The following is a 19,397-nucleotide window of genomic DNA, read 5'->3' on the forward strand; positions in this document are numbered from 1 at the left end:
ACAAATGAGAGTGTGCCATACAGTGAATTTCGAAAACAAGTATATGGGCAAATTGTAATTGTCTAAATCTTTCACTAAATTTTCAACTGCGTATTGACCAAAATTGAGAAAAAATAAGGAAACTTATATTTCTTAAACTATATTTAATTCCATTGCATTTGTATATAATTAGTATATATTATTGATTAATTTATAATTTTGTTTTTTACTAATTTCATATAACAAAATCGAAAACAGGGGGCGACTGTATGTTCGAGCGAAAGTTCCCGGTGTATGTCTAACATTTTATCTATATACTTATAAAATTTTGAATTTTTGCGCAACAAGGATAGACTAAAGAGAAATTTATAATTTACCGTGCAAATCATTGTTTATGTTGATAATTAATTTATTATGCACCTTTCTTTCATTATATTCAATACAAGTGAGTATTAGCGAGACATTTAGTTCGCATAACTTTTTATTATTCAGCGTATATTAACATATATTGTTTATCGATATAAACACGAAATTTTTGTTTAAATACGAACACAGAATTCGTTACTAGATGTGCAGTAACGAAATTTTGTTTTTGTATAATAAACATCTTAAGATGTAAATGAAGTTTCTACAGTACAAACGATTTATTTTAATTACTGGTCAGACTTTATTTGATCACAAAGTCTTGTATATATACATACTGAAACAGAATTAATGAGTTTAAGACTGTGTTTCTATGTGTATCACCTAGTTGCTAGGTGAACATTTGAGGTACATACATAGATTTATAATGATAACATTGTATATAATATGGTCCAGTGAGTAAGACGAAAAACTGTTAGTGTACTGTTCCTAAGGAAATGGTATTTTCGGCAAAGCAGAAAATACCCTTTATTTATATTGAAGTATTGTAAAGCAAATATTAAATCCAAAGATACAGTGCTTTTATTTATCGCATAATTTGTGCCTAATTATGAGAATCATCAAAATCATTTACTTTCAAGATCTACTTATAAAACGATAACTCAATACTTTGATTCTTAAGTAGCCCCCTGCTGTATGCAACTTGTAGCAAAAACTGACATGATTATTTTTCAAATTTGTACCGTGTTAATTTTTATATTTTACATTGTACATATATTTTCCAACTCTAATACTATATTTAAATATATTATATAATATATTAAAAAACATGCAAAATGTATATAGTTTATTTGACTCTCCCTAAACACATTGAATTGCTTTATTAAATGAACTCTAATATTTTTTATTTTTCTAAAATTTGGAAAACTTATCATAAAGTATTCAAATACTTCACTGCTAACGTTATGTATTTAATTATTATAGCAAATTTATTGTAATTAGTGGGTAATTACAGATTCATTTAGGACTTGGAGGTGCGTCAATGTATATAAGTGTAATAAACGTATGTTCTCTCTGATAGCAGATTGATGTCAGTAATCTGTCAACACAACCATGTGTACTTTGTTAATTGGACATAATACACCGGAATGTAGCAGATTCTGCATTAAATCTGAGGCTATGCTGTTGACAAAGTTTGTAGAAAACATTCGAAGAAATTTCTCGAGCAGATTCGGTTGATCGGATATATCTAACTCAAAATATTAAATATTTTAAATTATACTAGATGATACATTAAATTGTGTAAGTTTGAAGTGTATCTAATTACAGCTAACTTTTGACATAAATTATTAATACGTATTTTATTTAACGATTGTAAGGTTTCATCCTATTCTCATTACTTATTATTTAATTTATAAATATTGAAACGAAAACCTAAAAGTTATTGAATAAAACTAGATACTACGTTTTCATGCATATCGGACTATGTAAAAAACATTGTAAATCAAGTCATAAGTGAATGTTTTTCGCAACGCTATTATAATATAATATATCTAAACTGTTTACAAAGTTTAAAATACATTTATTTTTACATTTTTACATTTTCTCGATTTCTCGCGAGCGTGTTTTACAAACGCACATATACGCCACAAGTGATTAAAAAAAAAAAAAAAATGTTACAGTGAACTAAAGTCAAGTTTATAAGAAGTTGTTTCTAGTCTGATCGAACAAAAGTGTGTGCGATTATTGTTTTGCATCTATCTTTCTCGATGAGTTAAATAAATTACGCTATATTAAAACAGCTAATGTTTGAAATACTATTGACGTGCATCTAACACAATTTTTATTCATTTGAAATGACAAAATAATAATCGTTTAAACGTAACGCTATAGTGACAGTATTTGAAACATAAGGTTATGTTAGTACTTGTTGATTTTTGACGATAATATAATTTTTGTGATGCAAGTTTGAAAAAACGAATATTTTATGATAATAATAAAAATTCTGAAATAGAACTATTCGATATATGTAATGTTTTATAATAATATCGCTGAATGCAAAATTCTGAATTTTATACAACACTGTTTACCTTGATGTGGTATTAACTAAATGTTATTATATTAATATAAAAATTGAACCTTTTACGTATCATACATCAGCGTTCAATACACAATTTAGCAATTTTTTGTAAATCAGATTATAAATGCTATATTAAAATAAACTTTTTATAGAAGTAACCATCATTTGTTTTACAATTAAAAAAAGTGTTAAATGTGACAAAAAACGTATTTTTATGTCTAAAATATGTAAAACGTTATGTAGGATCATTGCTCATAGTGGCATATGGTTGGCAGAAATTTTATCACTATTTCTGGGTTTCAGCCAAAGAAACAGAGCTTATTCAGCAGTCAAAATTAGACTGTTTTGTGAACAAAACTTTCTTTGTGTTTTTACATCTGTTTCAATTTGAAACTAGAAAGAACTTGTAGTCTTTTAGAATTGTTTAAACAAGATGCAAGAAGAATTTAAACCGTTGGAAGAACAAGGGTTGTCGATACCTAATCGTTTGATTTGTTACATGTACATTTGTATTTCCCTATATATATAGTTATAAATTTATTTTTTATAATAAAATACGTATATGTACTTTAAGGAATCGCAGTGAAAGATGACTGTGCAAAAATATAAAAATTTGTTTGCTTATGGAATATTGAAACGGTCTTGAAATAATAAAGCTATAGAATAATATTTAAGCGTTGGAAACTTAGTACTATGAATTGATAAGGGTATTCATGTATATATTTTATTTTAACTTTTTTTGCTTTTGCTTTGTGCAGGTGTAAAAAGAAAATGAAAATGAAACGCAGTAGGTCTTTGTCTCCTAAAGCTTCAAGTAGCGAGGAAGATATGAAACGTATTAAATTTGAAGAAGATAAAAGGGAAAATGATATAATATATCCACATATATTAGACTTTTCTGATGATGTTCTGCTAAACATATTTAAATTTTTGAATCCTAAAGATCTTATGGCAATAAGTTTGTGAGTTTTGAGAAATTTATACGAAACTAGACTAGATTAAAATTGAATACGTGGATAATAGTTTAATTTCATTTTTTTTTATTTGTACATTACTAGATCTTGTCAGAGATTAGCTCGAGTAGCGCAAGACATGACTTTGTGGAGAAGGGTAGATTTTCGAGCATCGCCTATATTATTAAATGACTTGAAAGAGTATATAAGGTTTCTTCAACCTATGACAACAAGTTTGGCTATGCGTGGTAATTTATTTTACGAAAATGATGCAGAACTCAGCCCATGTTTCTTCAATTCAATTAAAACAACATGCACCGACCTCAAAGAATTAATTATTGAGGAATACCGTATTAACGGAGATAAAGTAAGATCAATTATGGATTAAGCTTCTTTTCAAAGAAGAATAAAACATTTTACTAATGAATAAAATATACTTTGTCTGTTTACAGATTCAGATAACAGATTTTCCACGTACCATTGAAAAACTTTCATTAGAGGGTTGCAAAATGGGGTATTTGCGTAGTAATAAATCTTACTTTTTTAAAATGAATTTCCATATGCCTAATCTAACAGTAAGAACCTTATTTTATTGTTGCATGTTTTTAAAATTATTTTTCCTGGCATTTGCTATATTTTGCTCTTTTATGTGCAATTTACTTCTTCTTACTTGTGCTTTATTGTAAATGGATAACTATAAGTTACAGAACAACTGCTTACACTAATTGAAAATTGAGAAGTACTTTGACTTAATAATTATTTGGTAGGTCCATTTTTAAATAACTCACTTTTTTTCCAAAATTAAGATAAATATTTCATTTCAAGCAATACAAAAATAAGAGCAAGCTATGTGTATATATTTTTGTTTATTCATCTCTCTCTCTCTCTCTCTCTCTCTCTCTCTCTCTCTCTCTCTCTCTCTCTCTCTCTCTCTCTCTCTCTCTCTCTCTCTCTCTCTCTCTCTCTCTTTCTTTTTCTTTTATTCTCTTCACCGTTATTCTTTTACCCTTCTTTAAAATCTTTTATACTCAAATGACATTGTATCTGTATATTAATACTTGTTTATTTTTCAGTGTTTAATTTTAAGTAATTGTCAATGGTTTACTCCACATTCATTGCTGGTTATTAGTAAAATGCCAAAACTGAAGGAATTAAGGCTAAATTCGTGTCACCGTTTAGGCGAGTGTGTTGCTTATACTAGTTTGGCCACAAGATTCGGATTCAAAACATTAGAAGTAAGTAGTTTCATCTATTGTTATCTTCTTAATAATTTTACATAATATTATTAATCAATTAATTCAATAATTGCATATTTCAGATTCTTGATTTAAGAGATACAGCACTTGGTGATAGTGAAGTTGGATGTTTTAGTTGTACCAAAACTTTAACGCATCTTTATTTGGAATTTCCTTCCAGTTCACGAAACACAGAGCCGCCTGAACCAGAGCCGCGTCCTTTGCAACGAGATGCCTTTAACCAACTTCCTGTATATGAAGATGAAAATCTTGCACAAGTAAGTATGCTCATAAGGAAGAATGTATCGTCAATACAAAAGTCAGTTAAGTTAACATGAAGGGTTAATAGTTATATGCTACTGATGAGATTTTCTGATGTATTCTCTTCTTTTAGTTTTTGGTCGAAGATGGATTTCGTTGGGAAAGTTATATGTTTGGACGTTGTTTAATAACAGATAGAGTAATATGTGCCCTTGGTAGCGATACATGTGATCGCAGGATAATCAATAATTCGGCAGAAGGGGTTATAGTCGTAGAAGAAGATAAACGAATATTTAATAAACCACTGTTAAAAACATTAGTTGTCAGGTATTATCATAGCGTAGTATAAGCAATTTTTCTTAATTTATAAAAAAAATTAACAATGACAAATAACATAGTTTCTTGCATATTTTAGAAATTATCCACATGTTACAAATTCAAGTCTTATGCATTTGGCATTAAATGCATCGAGTCTCGAACATCTGGACGTAAGTGGTACATCTGTTACAAGGCAAGCTGTTGAAACTTTCAAATCGCAAAGACCTAACGTTCAAATAATTACCTCTTTTGATTAAATACAGCTGTGACAGACTGCATTCATTGTGCATTCAATTCGATGGTCAAACTTAAAAATATATGTTTAATACATGTTTAAACATCGACAGGCACAAGCATTTGAGGAATACAGAGTGATTCTTTTACAATTAAATGGATCTATTTTCCGCAATACAAATGAATATAGATGTAAGAATTAGGGACAAACAATTTTTAACATTTCATTGAATAATAAATGTATAACTACGATGCGGAATATAGAATAGTACTTTATATCTTAATTTTACAATTTCCGTGTGTGTTCAGTGTAAGTATTTATTTGTATGTGTTACAGTCCTACTACATGTATATAAATTTTATTGTGTGTGCAATCTGCTGATATTAAATTATATATTAGCAGTGTTCAATGTAATTCTGTGTTAATATAATATAATGAAGTTTGATTCTCAAGAAAAAAACATTAATACGTATAAAATGTTTTAAATACTTCATTTTCAAGAACAAAGAAGTCATATGCATTGATAATAATAACGATTATCTTAGAAAAGAAAGAAAGAAAAAAAAAATAGAGACAAATATGTGTTTTTACTTTTTTATAATATCATTTTAATTACTTACAACTATCTAATTAAAAAATGTTTTGCAGTATGGCATTCAAGTTTGATATAAAGTTGATAATTGGTACAAATGATTGAGAAAAATGATTGAAGAAGAATTATATGTAAGACATCAATATGTGATTCTATTTACAAAAAGTCATTAGTTATAAGTATTTCTAATATATAGTACGTACAAAACATAGTATGTACTTTTAGAAGTATTTATGAGCATAAGTAAAATTTTCTGTATTGACCATTATTAAGGAAACATTTTTGTGTTATTATATTTTATGAATAAATTACATATAAGTATCTGTCTTTGGAGTGTATGGGCGTATGCCTTGTGTTACCGATTTTTATACTGTAGAAAATCATTCCGTTCTTGTTGATATTGTTGATATTGTTAACAATATTATCGTGCATAATAAAAATTTATATTTCGAATATTTTATATATATATAACGTTACATTATATATATATAATATTTTTACTTAATATTACTTTTTATATATATACAAAATTTAAATACTTATATTTGAGCATTATTTATTTATAGAATACGTATGAGACATAAAAGCTATAAAAAATAATTAAAATGAGATGATTCAAATAAATTATTTATTTTTAGCAGCTTAAGAAGTATCAAGTATTTGATGTGTATGTAATCAAGTGAAGGAAAGGAAATTTATATCTTCAATTGTTATGCGCATATAAATGTATACGTAGTTTAATAGTGTTCTGTATGGATAACTTGAATGAAAAATGATAGCTATGTCAAGACATTTATGCTGGATACCAGGAAATATTAAACATAAATATATCAAACGAGTACATGTTACATTAATTTTTCTAAGTTAATCATATAAGAAGCATTAAACGCAATGCTATATCGAATTTGGTTTAAAGGGACTCGCTTCTGTTTCAAGTAAGCGGCATAAAATGTTTGGAGACTATAAAGGCATTTCCAGGAAATTATCTAAACATGAAAGTCCGAGTTCGAATTTAAGTGATATAACGGAATCTTGTTATATGAACAACGGCATGCGTCTTGTGTGCGAACGTAGAGATTCTTTCGCTACCACCATAGGATGTTTTCTTCCAGCTGGTTCAATGTATGAAATGCCTGAGGAACGCGGTAGCGTTTTATTTTTAGAACATCTACTTTTCAGGGTATATAACAGGAAAATGTAACAAAATATATAATTAATATGCGCACGTGTATTATTATTAGTAGACAAGTAAGTAGGAAGTTATGCTTAGATATTTGTGTTCAATGCAGAAAACGAAGTGCAATAATCAGGATCAAATAGAGAACATGATTGAAGACATTGGTGCAAAAGTTATAACCATTGGAATGCGAGACATTTTCCTTTTTTATGGAACTGTATTTTCATGCAAAATAGACAAATTCGTTCAACTATTTGCTGATATAATCTTAAATGGGATAATATGTAAGTCAAAGATAAGAGTTTCCTCTAATATCTTATATTTTTTCTTTTATGAAAATCGTATTTCTAGGCGATGAAGATGTTGCGCAGGAAAAATGTGTAATTTTACACGAGCTCTCACAGATGGAATCAGACAGAGAGGGAATTGTAATGGATTATTTGCCAAGTATTGCATATCAAGATACTGCCCTTGGTACAAGTATATACCCAGAATCTAACATAATAAAGTAAGTATAAATGGTCAAAGAAGATATATATTTATAAAAAATGCTTAACAAACATTCATTAATAATTACAATATTAAATTCACAGAAAATTTTCTACGGATAATTTAGTTCAGTTCCGAAATCGCTTATTTCGAACATGTTACATGACAATGATCAGCACTGGATCTATTTGTTTAAAAGAGCTACAAAGAATTATTTGCAAGCACTTTAAATGCAATGTCGAAGATTATAAAACATCATTCGGAATTCCTAGCAAAATGCGATCTTGTATAGAATCACTCGAGTATCGGTTTTCAGGTTCGCTATCTTTTGTTATTTCATTATCTCTTTATGTAAATACTTTATGCATATATTATAATCTGTAGCTGCTGATTTACGTTTAAGAGATGACGACAATGAATTAGGATATGTAGCGATTGGGCTTGAAGGGCCAAGTTATAAACAACGCGAAGATCATGTTACTCTTACTGTGGCTAAGCATATTGTGGGCTCATGGGATAGGTCGTATAGTAAGTTACTTTATTCTGTATTTTAATAATTTAACAATTTAATAAAAATAAAATATTTAATATTATATTGGTAATATTTTTCCATAGGTGGAGCAAACCATAATGCACCATATCTTGCACACAATGCTTTCAATACATCTTTGTGTCATATGTATAAATCCTTTTTTCATAATTGGGGACAGACTACAAGTATTTGGGGGTGTTACTTTGTTTGTGACAAATTAGGACTCGAGGTATATTTCAAGTATAAAAAAGGATACTTCACTCTTAATAATTTTTATTCCTAATATATTTGTGTAGAATATGGTTGATGGGCTCCATAAAGAATGGATGAAATTATGTACAATAATAACTGAAAAGGAAGTGTCTCGTGCTATTAATGAGTGCATAACAAAAGATTTGATAGTAAAAAACAATTCGGTAAATCGTTTTTTCGATATTGTTGAAAATGTTTTTAGATATGGATGTTACGAACCGATCGAGCAAAGAGTTACACTGTATGAGGTAAATTCTGCTCTCTTTTCATTTTTTTTTTTTTAAATGTAAAGTATCTAAATAACAAGTACACATGCACACGCAACAATTTCATGTTACAGAAGCTAACGGCAGATAAAATAAGAGAAGTTTCCGGAAAATATATTTACGATCGAGATCCAGTTGTTGTAGCTATTGGTCGTATTGAAAATTTACCAGATTATCCTCTAATAAGAAATGGACTTTACCTGTTAAGATATTAAGGATAATTATAAGATATTTATACAAAGTAATGGTTACATTCTTTCTTTTAATGTTAATTATAATAGAAGAAAAAAGGTTTAAGTTTTAGAAAGAGAGTAAATTAATGTAAGTGCAAAAAAAAGTATGTGTGCGAATAAAATTCATTTGAAAATATAAACAAAATTAATAAAGACTGAAAATTCATTTAATGAAAGTCTCGGAAGATGTTCCTTACAATACCTCTATTACCGTATATAAAAAAACTAACATCTCTTTTAAGAGAATGAAGAACGAAAAATTGTACGTCATAAACCATGTTTATTTATACCATTCTATTCATTTATTCATAATAACGGCTAAATGCGCGTAATTCACGATTGCGTGCGCTGCGTTCTATAATTAGCTCATGAGCGTTGATATTGCACAAGCACATTCCAAAATATCGTTCCAAAAATCACGAATCAATGATGAGCGGCTCGTGGAAAAATCACTTAATAATATTTGCGAAATAAGAAAGGCAGAAATCGTGAGGAAGTAAAAGCAGTTTCGAAGTTAAATCGAATATTAACCGAGCGGTCGAATAAAAAATGTAATAACAGGATAACCTGAATTTTCCGACCCGAGCAGATTATCTTGATAAACTGTATTCTATGACTACGGTTGACAGAGTTGAGTGGCGTGAAATAGTGTGAACGAGTATGCGCGCGATCGCGACCGTTAGAAAATTGCGCCATTTTTTAGTTGTAACCAAGATTATTTTTTGATTTGTGTAGTGTTACGGTCAACAATTTTGGCACTGTGAAAGGTGGCACGTGTGCAATTTAGTGATTGTGAATTTTCAATCGTGTTATCGCCGCGGGCCAAATTCTAACTACACTCCATAGTAGAGACGTACTAGCAGGAGTTTCGTGCACGAGGCAACATTTTTGCCGGGTTTCTCTTCGAAAGAGTACTATTTTCCGTAAACAAAATGTCGGTGGACGCTTTAAGTGACTCGGAGTTGCGAAGTAAATTGCTCGAATACGGGTATCCAGTGGGTCCTGTAACACAAACGACCAGAAAAATTCTCATTAAAAAGCTGAAAGCTCTCATTGAGACTCGAGGCGGTGCAGGGTCACGACATTCATTGGCTGCCAGGTATTTCTAGTTTTTTATTTAATTTTTAATTATCATTTTTCTGGTATCCGATTAAAATGTGAGTTAAATGTGAAAGATTTCCAAGTTTTGCTTTTCAGTTTTTTTGTTTATCCTTAATTAAGAATTTCATTTTACACAAATTTCTTAGTGTCTTGTCGTTTATTGTTTGGAACACCGATATTATGTTTTAATGATTTTCATAGTAAAATTTCATTTTATTACGTTTATGTATTAGATACAGCAGCGAAGATACAGATGATGACACAAGTTCTACGACTATCAAAAAGAAAAAAGCAGCAATGGTTGCCAAAAGGCAAACCATGGCAAATCCTATGCCACCGCCGCCATCAGTTGTATCGTCGTCTGAATCGAACATATCAAAAAATTCGGTTAAAGAAAAACCTATACATTCAGAATTTAAGGATCCCATTGCACCGGATTACGATAGCCCCTCATCCTTCACAACTCGTACAATAATAAATACCACTCATAAAAAGTATACTAAATTTAATAAATTGTCAAGCGTAACAGACGGCTTAGAAACTGGTTCTGATTCAGATATTGTCGAAGAAACGACTAAAACATATTCTCCATCTAAATATTTATCAAACATTGGAAAATCTCAACAGTCTAGAATCTACGAGCATAATATTTCTGATCAAGAACAGGTTCCAAAACCGTACGATTCCAAATCAAGATCTATCCATTCAATGAAAGATAATAAGTACGAATCATTTTTTGATTCTAATATTTCTCCGATATACTCTACGAGTGAAGATACTTGTATAAAAGATGGTACAAATCAAAGAGACTTATTGGCTAATTATGAAACACCATTCCTCTCAGAATTTACAAGGAGGCTTAGTTCAAGATCGTCCATCAATTTACCATCTACGTCTTCGAGCAGCTTAAAAAGTAAATATTGTATCTATATAAGTTATTAGTGTGCGATGTGTATTAATAGAAATCAATAATTAATTATTTTTAACATTATTAATGTTTAGGTCCATCTTCGCGTTTTACATCAACTGTACCAGATCTGAAGGAAAAGGATTCGAACGGACACTTTTCCTCTCTAAGATCGTTATATCCGTTATCAAGTTCAAGGTATGCGTAAAGTGTAGTGTTATAACAGATTGACCAATTGTGAGAAAAAGTTTTTAAAGAGTGCGATCTTGTAGAATCTTTTTTTCAAGATACGAAAATCAAGAACAGCAAAATTGCTTTTAATGTTTTGTTTTTGAGAAAAAAAACTTTGAGAATCTTTCAAGTACGCACGTAATAAATTATTTATTTGCTATAAATTATTCTCAACCTTGGTTTTTTGTTGCATTAATTTTGATCTGTAGAATAACATCCCAAATATTTATATTGTACAGCGATATAAATAAATCTTCAATTGTAGACATACTCCTTCACCTGCCGATAGACCTCGGAAAACAGTAAACAGAATGTTTAAACCAGCATCTGCGAACAGGGAAGATGTACGAAACAATCACAATATGGTATCTGTGGTCTTGGTAGTAGTACTCGCTTTGTTTTTTGGAATTCTTGCTGTTATATACATGGGACTTGGTGGAAAAGCAGAAACATTTCCGTCTGTGTCAATGGGTAGGTATTCAGAATCGTAACAATTAAGTAATGTGTATGGAAGAACATTTAGAGGAGTACAAAGCAAATTACACGAATATACATATTAACTAACAATATTGTGGGGAAGCATTTTAAATAAAGTTACAAATTAAAAATCAATACATTGTAATGTGTGTAATGTTTTATTACGAATTCGAGCTGTTTAATGTAGGAAAATAAAGTAGTTGTTAACATTTTAAGAAGGAACACATATAAATTTGTATTGTATAACAATTGCGTCTTTTTAGAGAAAGAGTTGGGATGATTTATACATAAATATAATATTATTCAAATAGATACCGTTAGTTCATTTGCACAAAATTTCATTCATCATTATGTGTTAATAATTGCTAACAGTTATTGGAAATGCAAAAAAGTTCGTAAATATTAGAAATTGTTTTAATAATTTGAGTCACTTTTTATATTCATGCTCGTTAACATTGAATAATGTATAATCAGTTTCGTAACGTCATGCTTAAAATATGTATTATTTTTATTAACATATGTAATAAAATAATAAGTATTACTATATGTATTAATTTTGATATTTTATTTCCTTTCCCATTACAATAATTTTATCCTTTTTTTTCTTTTTTTTTTGTATATTATTGCTGTTTACTTTAGTTACTCAAAAGATTCCCCATTCTTATCCGCATGAAATAAATAGATGAGAACGTATTACGTAATGTACTCTTAACTTAAATTAAAATATAAATTCAAGTATGTATCTAATAAATTTTGATAATTGTCTGCAGTCTTGCGTTTTAATTTGTAGATAGCAACATACCGTTATGCTTTCTTGGAGATGACCATGAATCGCCTGCAGTTAATTGTGTAATGAAAGAGAATGTAGATTCCGTATTACAACTGTTGAAGAGGCTTCAACCAATTTTAACGAAAAAGGCTGTGTCCATGATATGCGACAATTCCAGCGAAACTCCTTACCTGGCCGATTCCGAAATCATGCAAATGTTCACGAGTACTAAAGTGGTATGTCGGACTGTCTAAAAAGAAATACATAATAAAAAACAAGATGATAATATTATATGAGCCATTCAGAAGTTAAACAGCAGTTGCGCGAAACAGCCTATGTTTCATTATTAACTGACGTTACAGACAAATTTGGAAGTGAAAGAAGATTTGCAGAATGCACAGTTGCTCGTTATTAAGAATCCGAAATGGGGTATCTCTCTTATAGACATTAGTGACGATAATGGAAGTCCCGGCGACGTTTTGGATTCCTTGGTATTGTAAAAAGTTTCTCGATCATCTTTTTCTTCGTTTCGTCATTTCTGTCTTTCTAATGTATATAAATTAAAGAGAAAGGCACCCCCCCTTTGTTACAGGATAAGTTATTTTCCACTCGTCTAAACGGGAAAGTGGGTATGATGATTGCAAATCCGGAACTGCCGATGCAGTGTCTCATCAAGAACAAGCTTTTCACCGTATTTTCCTCTCTTCTAATTGTGTCACTTGGTAAATTTTTGACCGACTTATTGTGGGAAGAGGTTTGAAAGTATATATTTGTACAAGTCGTGATTAGTATTACATATCTTACACGTATTGCATTTTGTTACAATTTTAATACTTTAACACGCTGTAATTATGTCAGATTAGTAAAATTTCTCGTTATTATTACCGTAGTGTTTGTTATCTGATTTTACTGTGAATGCAATATCGCGAGACTTTTAATATGCGTGTTATTTTATAAGCATATCAGATCGAAAATGTACATTGAGTACGTTATCATACTCTGCATTGTAGTAATTTCGTGTGTAACAGTAATAAGTAATGATACGACATATTCTCAGGCCTCCTAGCGACTATAGGGATGCAGAAATCATTCGTTTGGTATATAAGGTACAAGAAAAGTACCGAGAGGGAAGTGTTTAAACTTGTTAGCGAGATTATTAACATCGTTGAGATGCACCATCCAAATGCGGCAATTGCAACGCCGGGTGGTACGCAAGAGAGCTTTGTTGCTATAAATCACGTACGCGATAATCTTATACCTCCGAAAGATCGAAAGAAAATGGCCGGACTTTGGGAGAAGGCGGTGAAATTCTTGGACGAAAATGAATCTAGGTGAGGAACACGATGAATTATTATAAATCCTATTTGGTTATCCAATTTCTAAATAGTTGGAGATTATCGAGTACGCTCAGAAGCGCACTTGTACATAATTACCATGTTTTATTATTACGTTGGTACATGTACATTGTCATATGTGGAACAAAGATATCCGATTTTAGAATTCGAAGAGAAGTACAGCAGGTTGCAGGAGAAGAATTTCACGTATGGCGTTGGTTGCCGAACAACAGTCTTAACAAATCAAATACTCAAAATTTCGTTTTGAACAAAAAATCTAAAGTGTGGCAAGGTCAAGCGTTCGAAACGATGGAAGGTTCTGTTAATAGTTTGACCTGTTCACCGACACCATGTCTGAAAATAAGACACATGTTTGATGTAGATGTGTAAGTATTTTAATAACGTTTTTCATTATAGTTTTCGATACGTACGTAAATACGTACATATTTTCCTAGAGAATTTGAGGATGACTGGGAGACGAAGGTACAGGATGCTATTCTTGAGAAATGTGGCGAGGGCGTGAAGATTCTCCACATCCGTGTAGATCGTAGTAGCCGAGAAGGTTGTGTCTATATGAAATGTATATCGCAAGAAGACGCGGGGAAAGCTTACAGAGCTTTACACGGATGTTGGTTCGACGGTGAGTATATCGAAGATTTTTTAATCTCTCAAAAAATCAGAAACCAACCCGAATGTGAATATCGCGCTGGGACATGCTGCAATGCTCAGTGTCCTGTTTATAGACTGTTATACAAACCTACCATGTAACGTTTCGTCTCAGAATGAAGTCAACAAGGAAGTCTCTATAGTCGCGTGCTAAATGCGACGTTGCTCCTTTTCTTTTGTATCACAATGTATCATGCATAACATTTTTCCAGGTCATTTAGTAACTGTAAAGTATCTAAGATTGGAGAGATATCATGAGAGATTTCCAGACGCGCGTCGTTGCACAATACCGTTAAAACCAAGCAACAATCAACGACTGTCAATGCAGGCGGATTATTAGTAGAAATACTATGTGGATGTAAACGTGACGAAATACCTCCTTGCTTGTATATAGATGAATCACAAGCAGAATATGAATTTTTGCCGCTGAAATCATTTCTTGCGGATCAGAATTCGCGAGATATACTTCTATTTTTTGCTCTGGAAGAGGATAGGACTTTGTACTATCGCAGAAGTATAGAGTCCATGGGGCTCGCAATTGTGTGATAACATTATAAAAATGGAAGAGGCAGAGACTTTTTTTATAAGCATTTTCGCGTTTTGATTTTGTAACATGTATATTATTACGTTTTATTGCCCTTTTTTTAAAGATACGAAAGTTGGCAAAAAATAAGACTCAATGATCATACTATTTATGAAACTGCTGTAAAGTAAATGCGGAGAAATAATTCTCAACGCTGCATTTTGTGAACATTTTTCAAGTAGCAATATACAAGACAATAAAATGCATATCCAAATTTCTATATTCTATGATATATTTTTCTCGTGCGTGTGTTATAGGGGCACAATATTTAATTGACCGCATTAAATTTAATCTTTCTAATTATATCTCTAATTAGATGATACCTGATATCGTTTTTCTAAATTATATTAAAAATTTGCTCCTTTTATTTTACTAACATTTGCTAAATAGAGATTACATTCTTTTTACATGCTTACCGTTTGCTTTTGATACTTCTGAAGAATACTGTATTACTGAAATTCTTCAGTGGAAAATATAAAAAGAAATGCAACAGTACTAGAAAATATGAATATGCTATAATTATTGTAAATTGTCATTTTTGTTAACGTAATTCGTAACATGCGTACTTTGTATTTGATATAAATTAAGGAAATATTCTTTAGCAGCGTTCCATCCGAAGGAACAGCTTTGTACATCTTTTCAAGTTTTAACGATACAAAAATATTTGATATGCACAATTTGAATGGTATGAAAGGATGAATGCGTTGCAAAGAATATTTTGTTCCAAAGCCATTCTTTTCGGAGTTTCTAAAGTTACTAATATTTTTTTGCATACCAGTCCATATATATGTATTCAAAAGTGTATAATAATATGACTTCTTGAAGCGAAACTTGATCCGAAAAGCTACAGTTAAACATGAAATTATTATATATTAATTTTTATCGATATTCAAAGATTTACGAACGATAAGTGAGAATTTGAGAATATAAATAAATATGTTTACTATCACATTAGAAATACTTGGAAATTTTATAGATACATTGTAGTAAATGAAGGGTGCGCAAAAAAGATGATATTGACATGAACATTTCTAGTATCGAATTATTTTTTCTCTCTCTTTCTCTTTCTCTCACTAAACTTAATAATTTTATTTATTATATTCCAGTACATAAGTATTGCACGATACAGTTTATTTTATATCTTGTAGAGAGTATCAATATTTTAATATTTTCATTTATGCACATTGACGTGTAATAATGTATATTGCTACTTAAAATAATAAATTAATTAAATTTTTGTATTTTGTATATTTTCCAATGATTTTTTAATATCCACACATGTTTCCTTTAGAATTCAATTTTGACTAAAATGTATATATTTTAACTTTCCTTAAACTATTTACTCTTACTACTATATTTTTTAGAACAAAGTAGCGTAAAAAATAAGTATGACTTCAATTGCTTTTTACATAAAATAAGATCTAATAATAATATATAGATTCAGTACAAATTAAGATCAATAAAGGTTAATATTTCTAGTGGAAATATTTCATCATTCTTTCAAATTGTATACTTATCATATTTCAACATGTTCAATTTAACAATGATTACAAAATCATATGCTATGTACAAAGAACCATATATATTGCGTATACATAAATCGCGGTAACAATAAACTATAAAGTATATGTACAATTTTGTAATTTTAATAAATTAGATTCGTTGAACAACCAAATAATATAATATGCATATATAAGTGGTATCTCCGATAACTCGCCTACAGTTCTACTAGTATATAAAATTTTTTATTAATTCATAAGTACATTCAAATGAACACCAAGATTTCGACTCTTATAATAATACATTTAATGATATTTACAATAATAAAATGTTTGAGCTTGGTAAGCGACAATTCTGACACAGCATTTGTATCCAATTTCACTTTTAAGAAATATCTAAAATTGTTTCTATTAAGGGACATCAGAAAAATAATTCAAGTAAATATATGATTTCATATGAATGTAATATATACACATATTTACATTTTAATTCTGCAAGTCTCTTACACGCATTAATAGGTTGTATTGGCGTTATTATTAATGTTGACGTGTCGAGACTTTATCAGATCGCATTGTAAATTAGAAATTGAAACAAATTGCGGAAACGACTACGTATGCGCATGTCGTCATCTACGGCATAGAATTTTGAACCATAGATGGACATGTTAGTTATGATATGCATATGAGTAACATTATAAACTGTATTGGTTTGCAAAAACTTTTAAAAATTTGTTTTATATTTTTATTTTAAAAAAAGTAGATTATAAATTGCTTTACTATAAATGTTACGACAGAATTTGTTATATGGAATATATAAAATGATACAATTAAAATATAGATGTATCATTTGACTGTTTTTTCGCTGCTGCTTGATTATTTTTATTACAAATCGTAATTTTTCCTGTAGGATATTTTATATTGGTCAATATTTTGTTAAGTGGGATTATTGTTTTATATACATCAAAAAATCTTAAAACGCGACATCTATGAAGTGAGTTAATGTTCGAATAATTATATCCGTTAGAATCGAACATCTATACTTTTGCTTGTTCAAGAAGATAACAGCATGCTTTCTTCGCGTCTCGGTCTTTTCCGGTTATCCCATAGCGTGCGCGAGGTAATGGAATCTTGAATAGACGGAATATTTTGTGAAATCCAAAGTAATCTAGTAGTGCAATAAATATTGCGATATGTTGTTTGCGTTAATCAGTATTGACTACTATGTTCATTCCAGGCTAGATATTATTTTCGAGAAAAGTGACAATCTTGATAATAACCTAAATATAACCTTGCTTTGAAATTTTTATAAACATTCAGCTTTATAAAAAATATTCTACCGTAATTAGTTTGATTTATTTGTACACTTAAATTAATTGCTCCACTTTTACTTAAAAAGTATAAGAAGACAAATTCATTCTCTCTTTACTTAAAGACCAATTACTTGACAATTTGACATTACATTGTAGGAGAGATGTATCTAAAACTTATAAACTTTTTACGTAATAAAAGATATAATTATTATGAAATACGGAATTTAACAGTAAAATATATTATTTATTGGTGCTAATTTATTGTGTTATTACGTGTTTGCTTTGTGAAATAAAATATTAAACAAAATCTGTTGATGTAAACAATGTACACCTTTAAAGATTAAATATTGACGTTTGATTAATAATGGCCTTACTTATTAAGATTTAATTTATTTGTCACAGGATGAAGCAAATTGTAACCAATCAGACTGTGAAAATACCTGAGGGGTTGACTGTTACAGTCAAATCCCGTTTGGTTACCGTTAAAGGACCCAGAGGTGTTCTTAAACGCTCTTTCAAACACCTTGCACTTGATATTCGTGTAAGTAAATAGATTAAATATTTCTTGACGTTTAAAACATCAATATATTTGTGCATTGTTTGATGATACTTGGATTCCCCTTCATTTTCTAAATAAATGACAAATCCATTTCTGATTAATATAATATAACGTTTAAAAGAAATCGTTCTGTAGTTTGAATGTATTCAAAACATGTTTCTGTTCTGTTCTTTTTTTACAGATGGTAAGTCCAAGGTTATTGAAAGTGGAGAAATGGTTTGGAACCAAAAAAGAATTGGCTGCTGTTCGAACAGTCTGTTCTCATATCGAAAATATGCTGAAAGGAGTGACTAAAGGATATCAGTACAAAATGAGAGCCGTGTATGCTCATTTCCCCATTAACTGTGTTATAACCGAGAATAATACAGTCATTGAAATTCGTAACTTTTTGGGTGAGAAGTACATTCGCCGTGTAAAGATGGCACCTGGGGTGACAGTTGCAAATTCGGCTAAACAAAAGGACGAACTGATAATCGAAGGGAATTCGTTGGAAGATGTCTCTCGATCCGGTACATAATTATTTAGATACATGCATTTATGAAAGAAATCCTAGTTTAAATGAATAATGCTTGTAATCAATGATCATTTTTATTTCAGCTGCCCTTATACAGCAATCGACAACTGTAAAAAACAAGGATATTAGAAAGTTCTTGGATGGTCTCTACGTGTCTGAAAAGACAACAGTTGTACAAGACGATGAATAAATGTTATTTACAATGTGACTGCGGCTTTGATTAACTGTAAATTTTGTTAATGACCTTTTATTGCAAATAGACATAATATATTTGATCAAACATAAGAATTTCGTTTAGATATTTATGTGACACAAAATAAATGTGTACATATATTTTTAAATAGGTCGAATTTTAAAGCACTTTTATTGAACGTGTATTTTACAACGGACACGTAGTAATATACAGATCTCATCGATATAAAGCTGTAATGAAAAAATTATTTTTACGATTATCAATCGTTCACGTCACGCTTTCATTGTAA

At 30.1% G+C, this 19,397-nt stretch overlaps 4 protein-coding genes across 10 annotated transcripts; all 4 read left to right on the top strand.

Moving 5' to 3' along the window:
- Positions 1-1,778: 1,778 nt before the first annotated feature.
- On the top strand, positions 1,779-6,200 carry LOC143428120 (uncharacterized). Of its 6 annotated transcripts, none has more exons than XM_076902829.1 (8): positions 1,779-1,841; positions 3,181-3,384; positions 3,481-3,742; positions 3,828-3,950; positions 4,449-4,610; positions 4,694-4,888; positions 5,005-5,198; positions 5,287-6,195. In XM_076902829.1, the coding sequence occupies exons 2-8, from the start codon at positions 3,194-3,196 to the stop codon at positions 5,444-5,446; spliced, it is 1,287 nt and encodes a 428-aa protein (XP_076758944.1). In that variant the 5' UTR covers positions 1,779-1,841; positions 3,181-3,193; the 3' UTR covers positions 5,447-6,195. The 6 variants fall into 6 exon arrangements, with proteins under 6 accessions (XP_076758944.1, XP_076758943.1, XP_076758941.1 ...); XM_076902828.1 differs by lacking the exon at positions 1,779-1,841 and adding an exon at positions 2,015-2,075; XM_076902826.1 differs by lacking the exon at positions 1,779-1,841 and adding an exon at positions 2,112-2,261.
- Positions 6,201-6,654: 454 nt separating this feature from the next.
- LOC143428113 (mitochondrial-processing peptidase subunit beta) lies at positions 6,655-8,990 on the top strand. 2 transcript variants are annotated; one of them, XM_076902811.1, is made up of 9 exons: positions 6,655-6,854; positions 6,933-7,196; positions 7,306-7,477; positions 7,545-7,701; positions 7,787-7,998; positions 8,067-8,210; positions 8,298-8,443; positions 8,511-8,714; positions 8,807-8,990. In XM_076902811.1, the coding sequence occupies exons 1-9, from the start codon at positions 6,789-6,791 to the stop codon at positions 8,945-8,947; spliced, it is 1,506 nt and encodes a 501-aa protein (XP_076758926.1). In that variant the 5' UTR covers positions 6,655-6,788; the 3' UTR covers positions 8,948-8,990. The 2 variants fall into 2 exon arrangements, with proteins under 2 accessions (XP_076758926.1, XP_076758927.1); XM_076902812.1 differs by having other exon boundaries at positions 7,859-7,998.
- Positions 8,991-9,499: 509 nt separating this feature from the next.
- Man1 (LEM domain-containing inner nuclear membrane protein MAN1) lies at positions 9,500-14,928 on the top strand. Its single transcript, XM_076902352.1, has 11 exons — positions 9,500-10,064; positions 10,300-10,979; positions 11,069-11,171; positions 11,470-11,675; positions 12,472-12,686; positions 12,813-12,941; positions 13,043-13,172; positions 13,508-13,781; positions 13,949-14,170; positions 14,240-14,424; positions 14,663-14,928. The coding sequence occupies exons 1-11, from the start codon at positions 9,898-9,900 to the stop codon at positions 14,788-14,790; spliced, it is 2,439 nt and encodes an 812-aa protein (XP_076758467.1). The 5' UTR covers positions 9,500-9,897; the 3' UTR covers positions 14,791-14,928.
- A 2,669-nt stretch (positions 14,929-17,597) lies between these two features.
- Rpl9 (ribosomal protein L9) lies at positions 17,598-19,123 on the top strand. Its single transcript, XM_076902859.1, has 4 exons — positions 17,598-17,649; positions 18,245-18,383; positions 18,583-18,910; positions 18,999-19,123. Exons 2-4 carry the CDS (start codon positions 18,246-18,248, stop codon positions 19,103-19,105), a joined length of 573 nt encoding a protein of 190 aa, XP_076758974.1. The 5' UTR covers positions 17,598-17,649; position 18,245; the 3' UTR covers positions 19,106-19,123.
- Positions 19,124-19,397: the final 274 nt, after the last annotated feature.

The sequence above is a fragment of the Xylocopa sonorina genome, chromosome 10 (genome assembly GCF_050948175.1).
Source record: "Xylocopa sonorina isolate GNS202 chromosome 10, iyXylSono1_principal, whole genome shotgun sequence".
Lineage (NCBI taxonomy): Eukaryota > Metazoa > Arthropoda > Insecta > Hymenoptera > Apidae > Xylocopa > Xylocopa sonorina.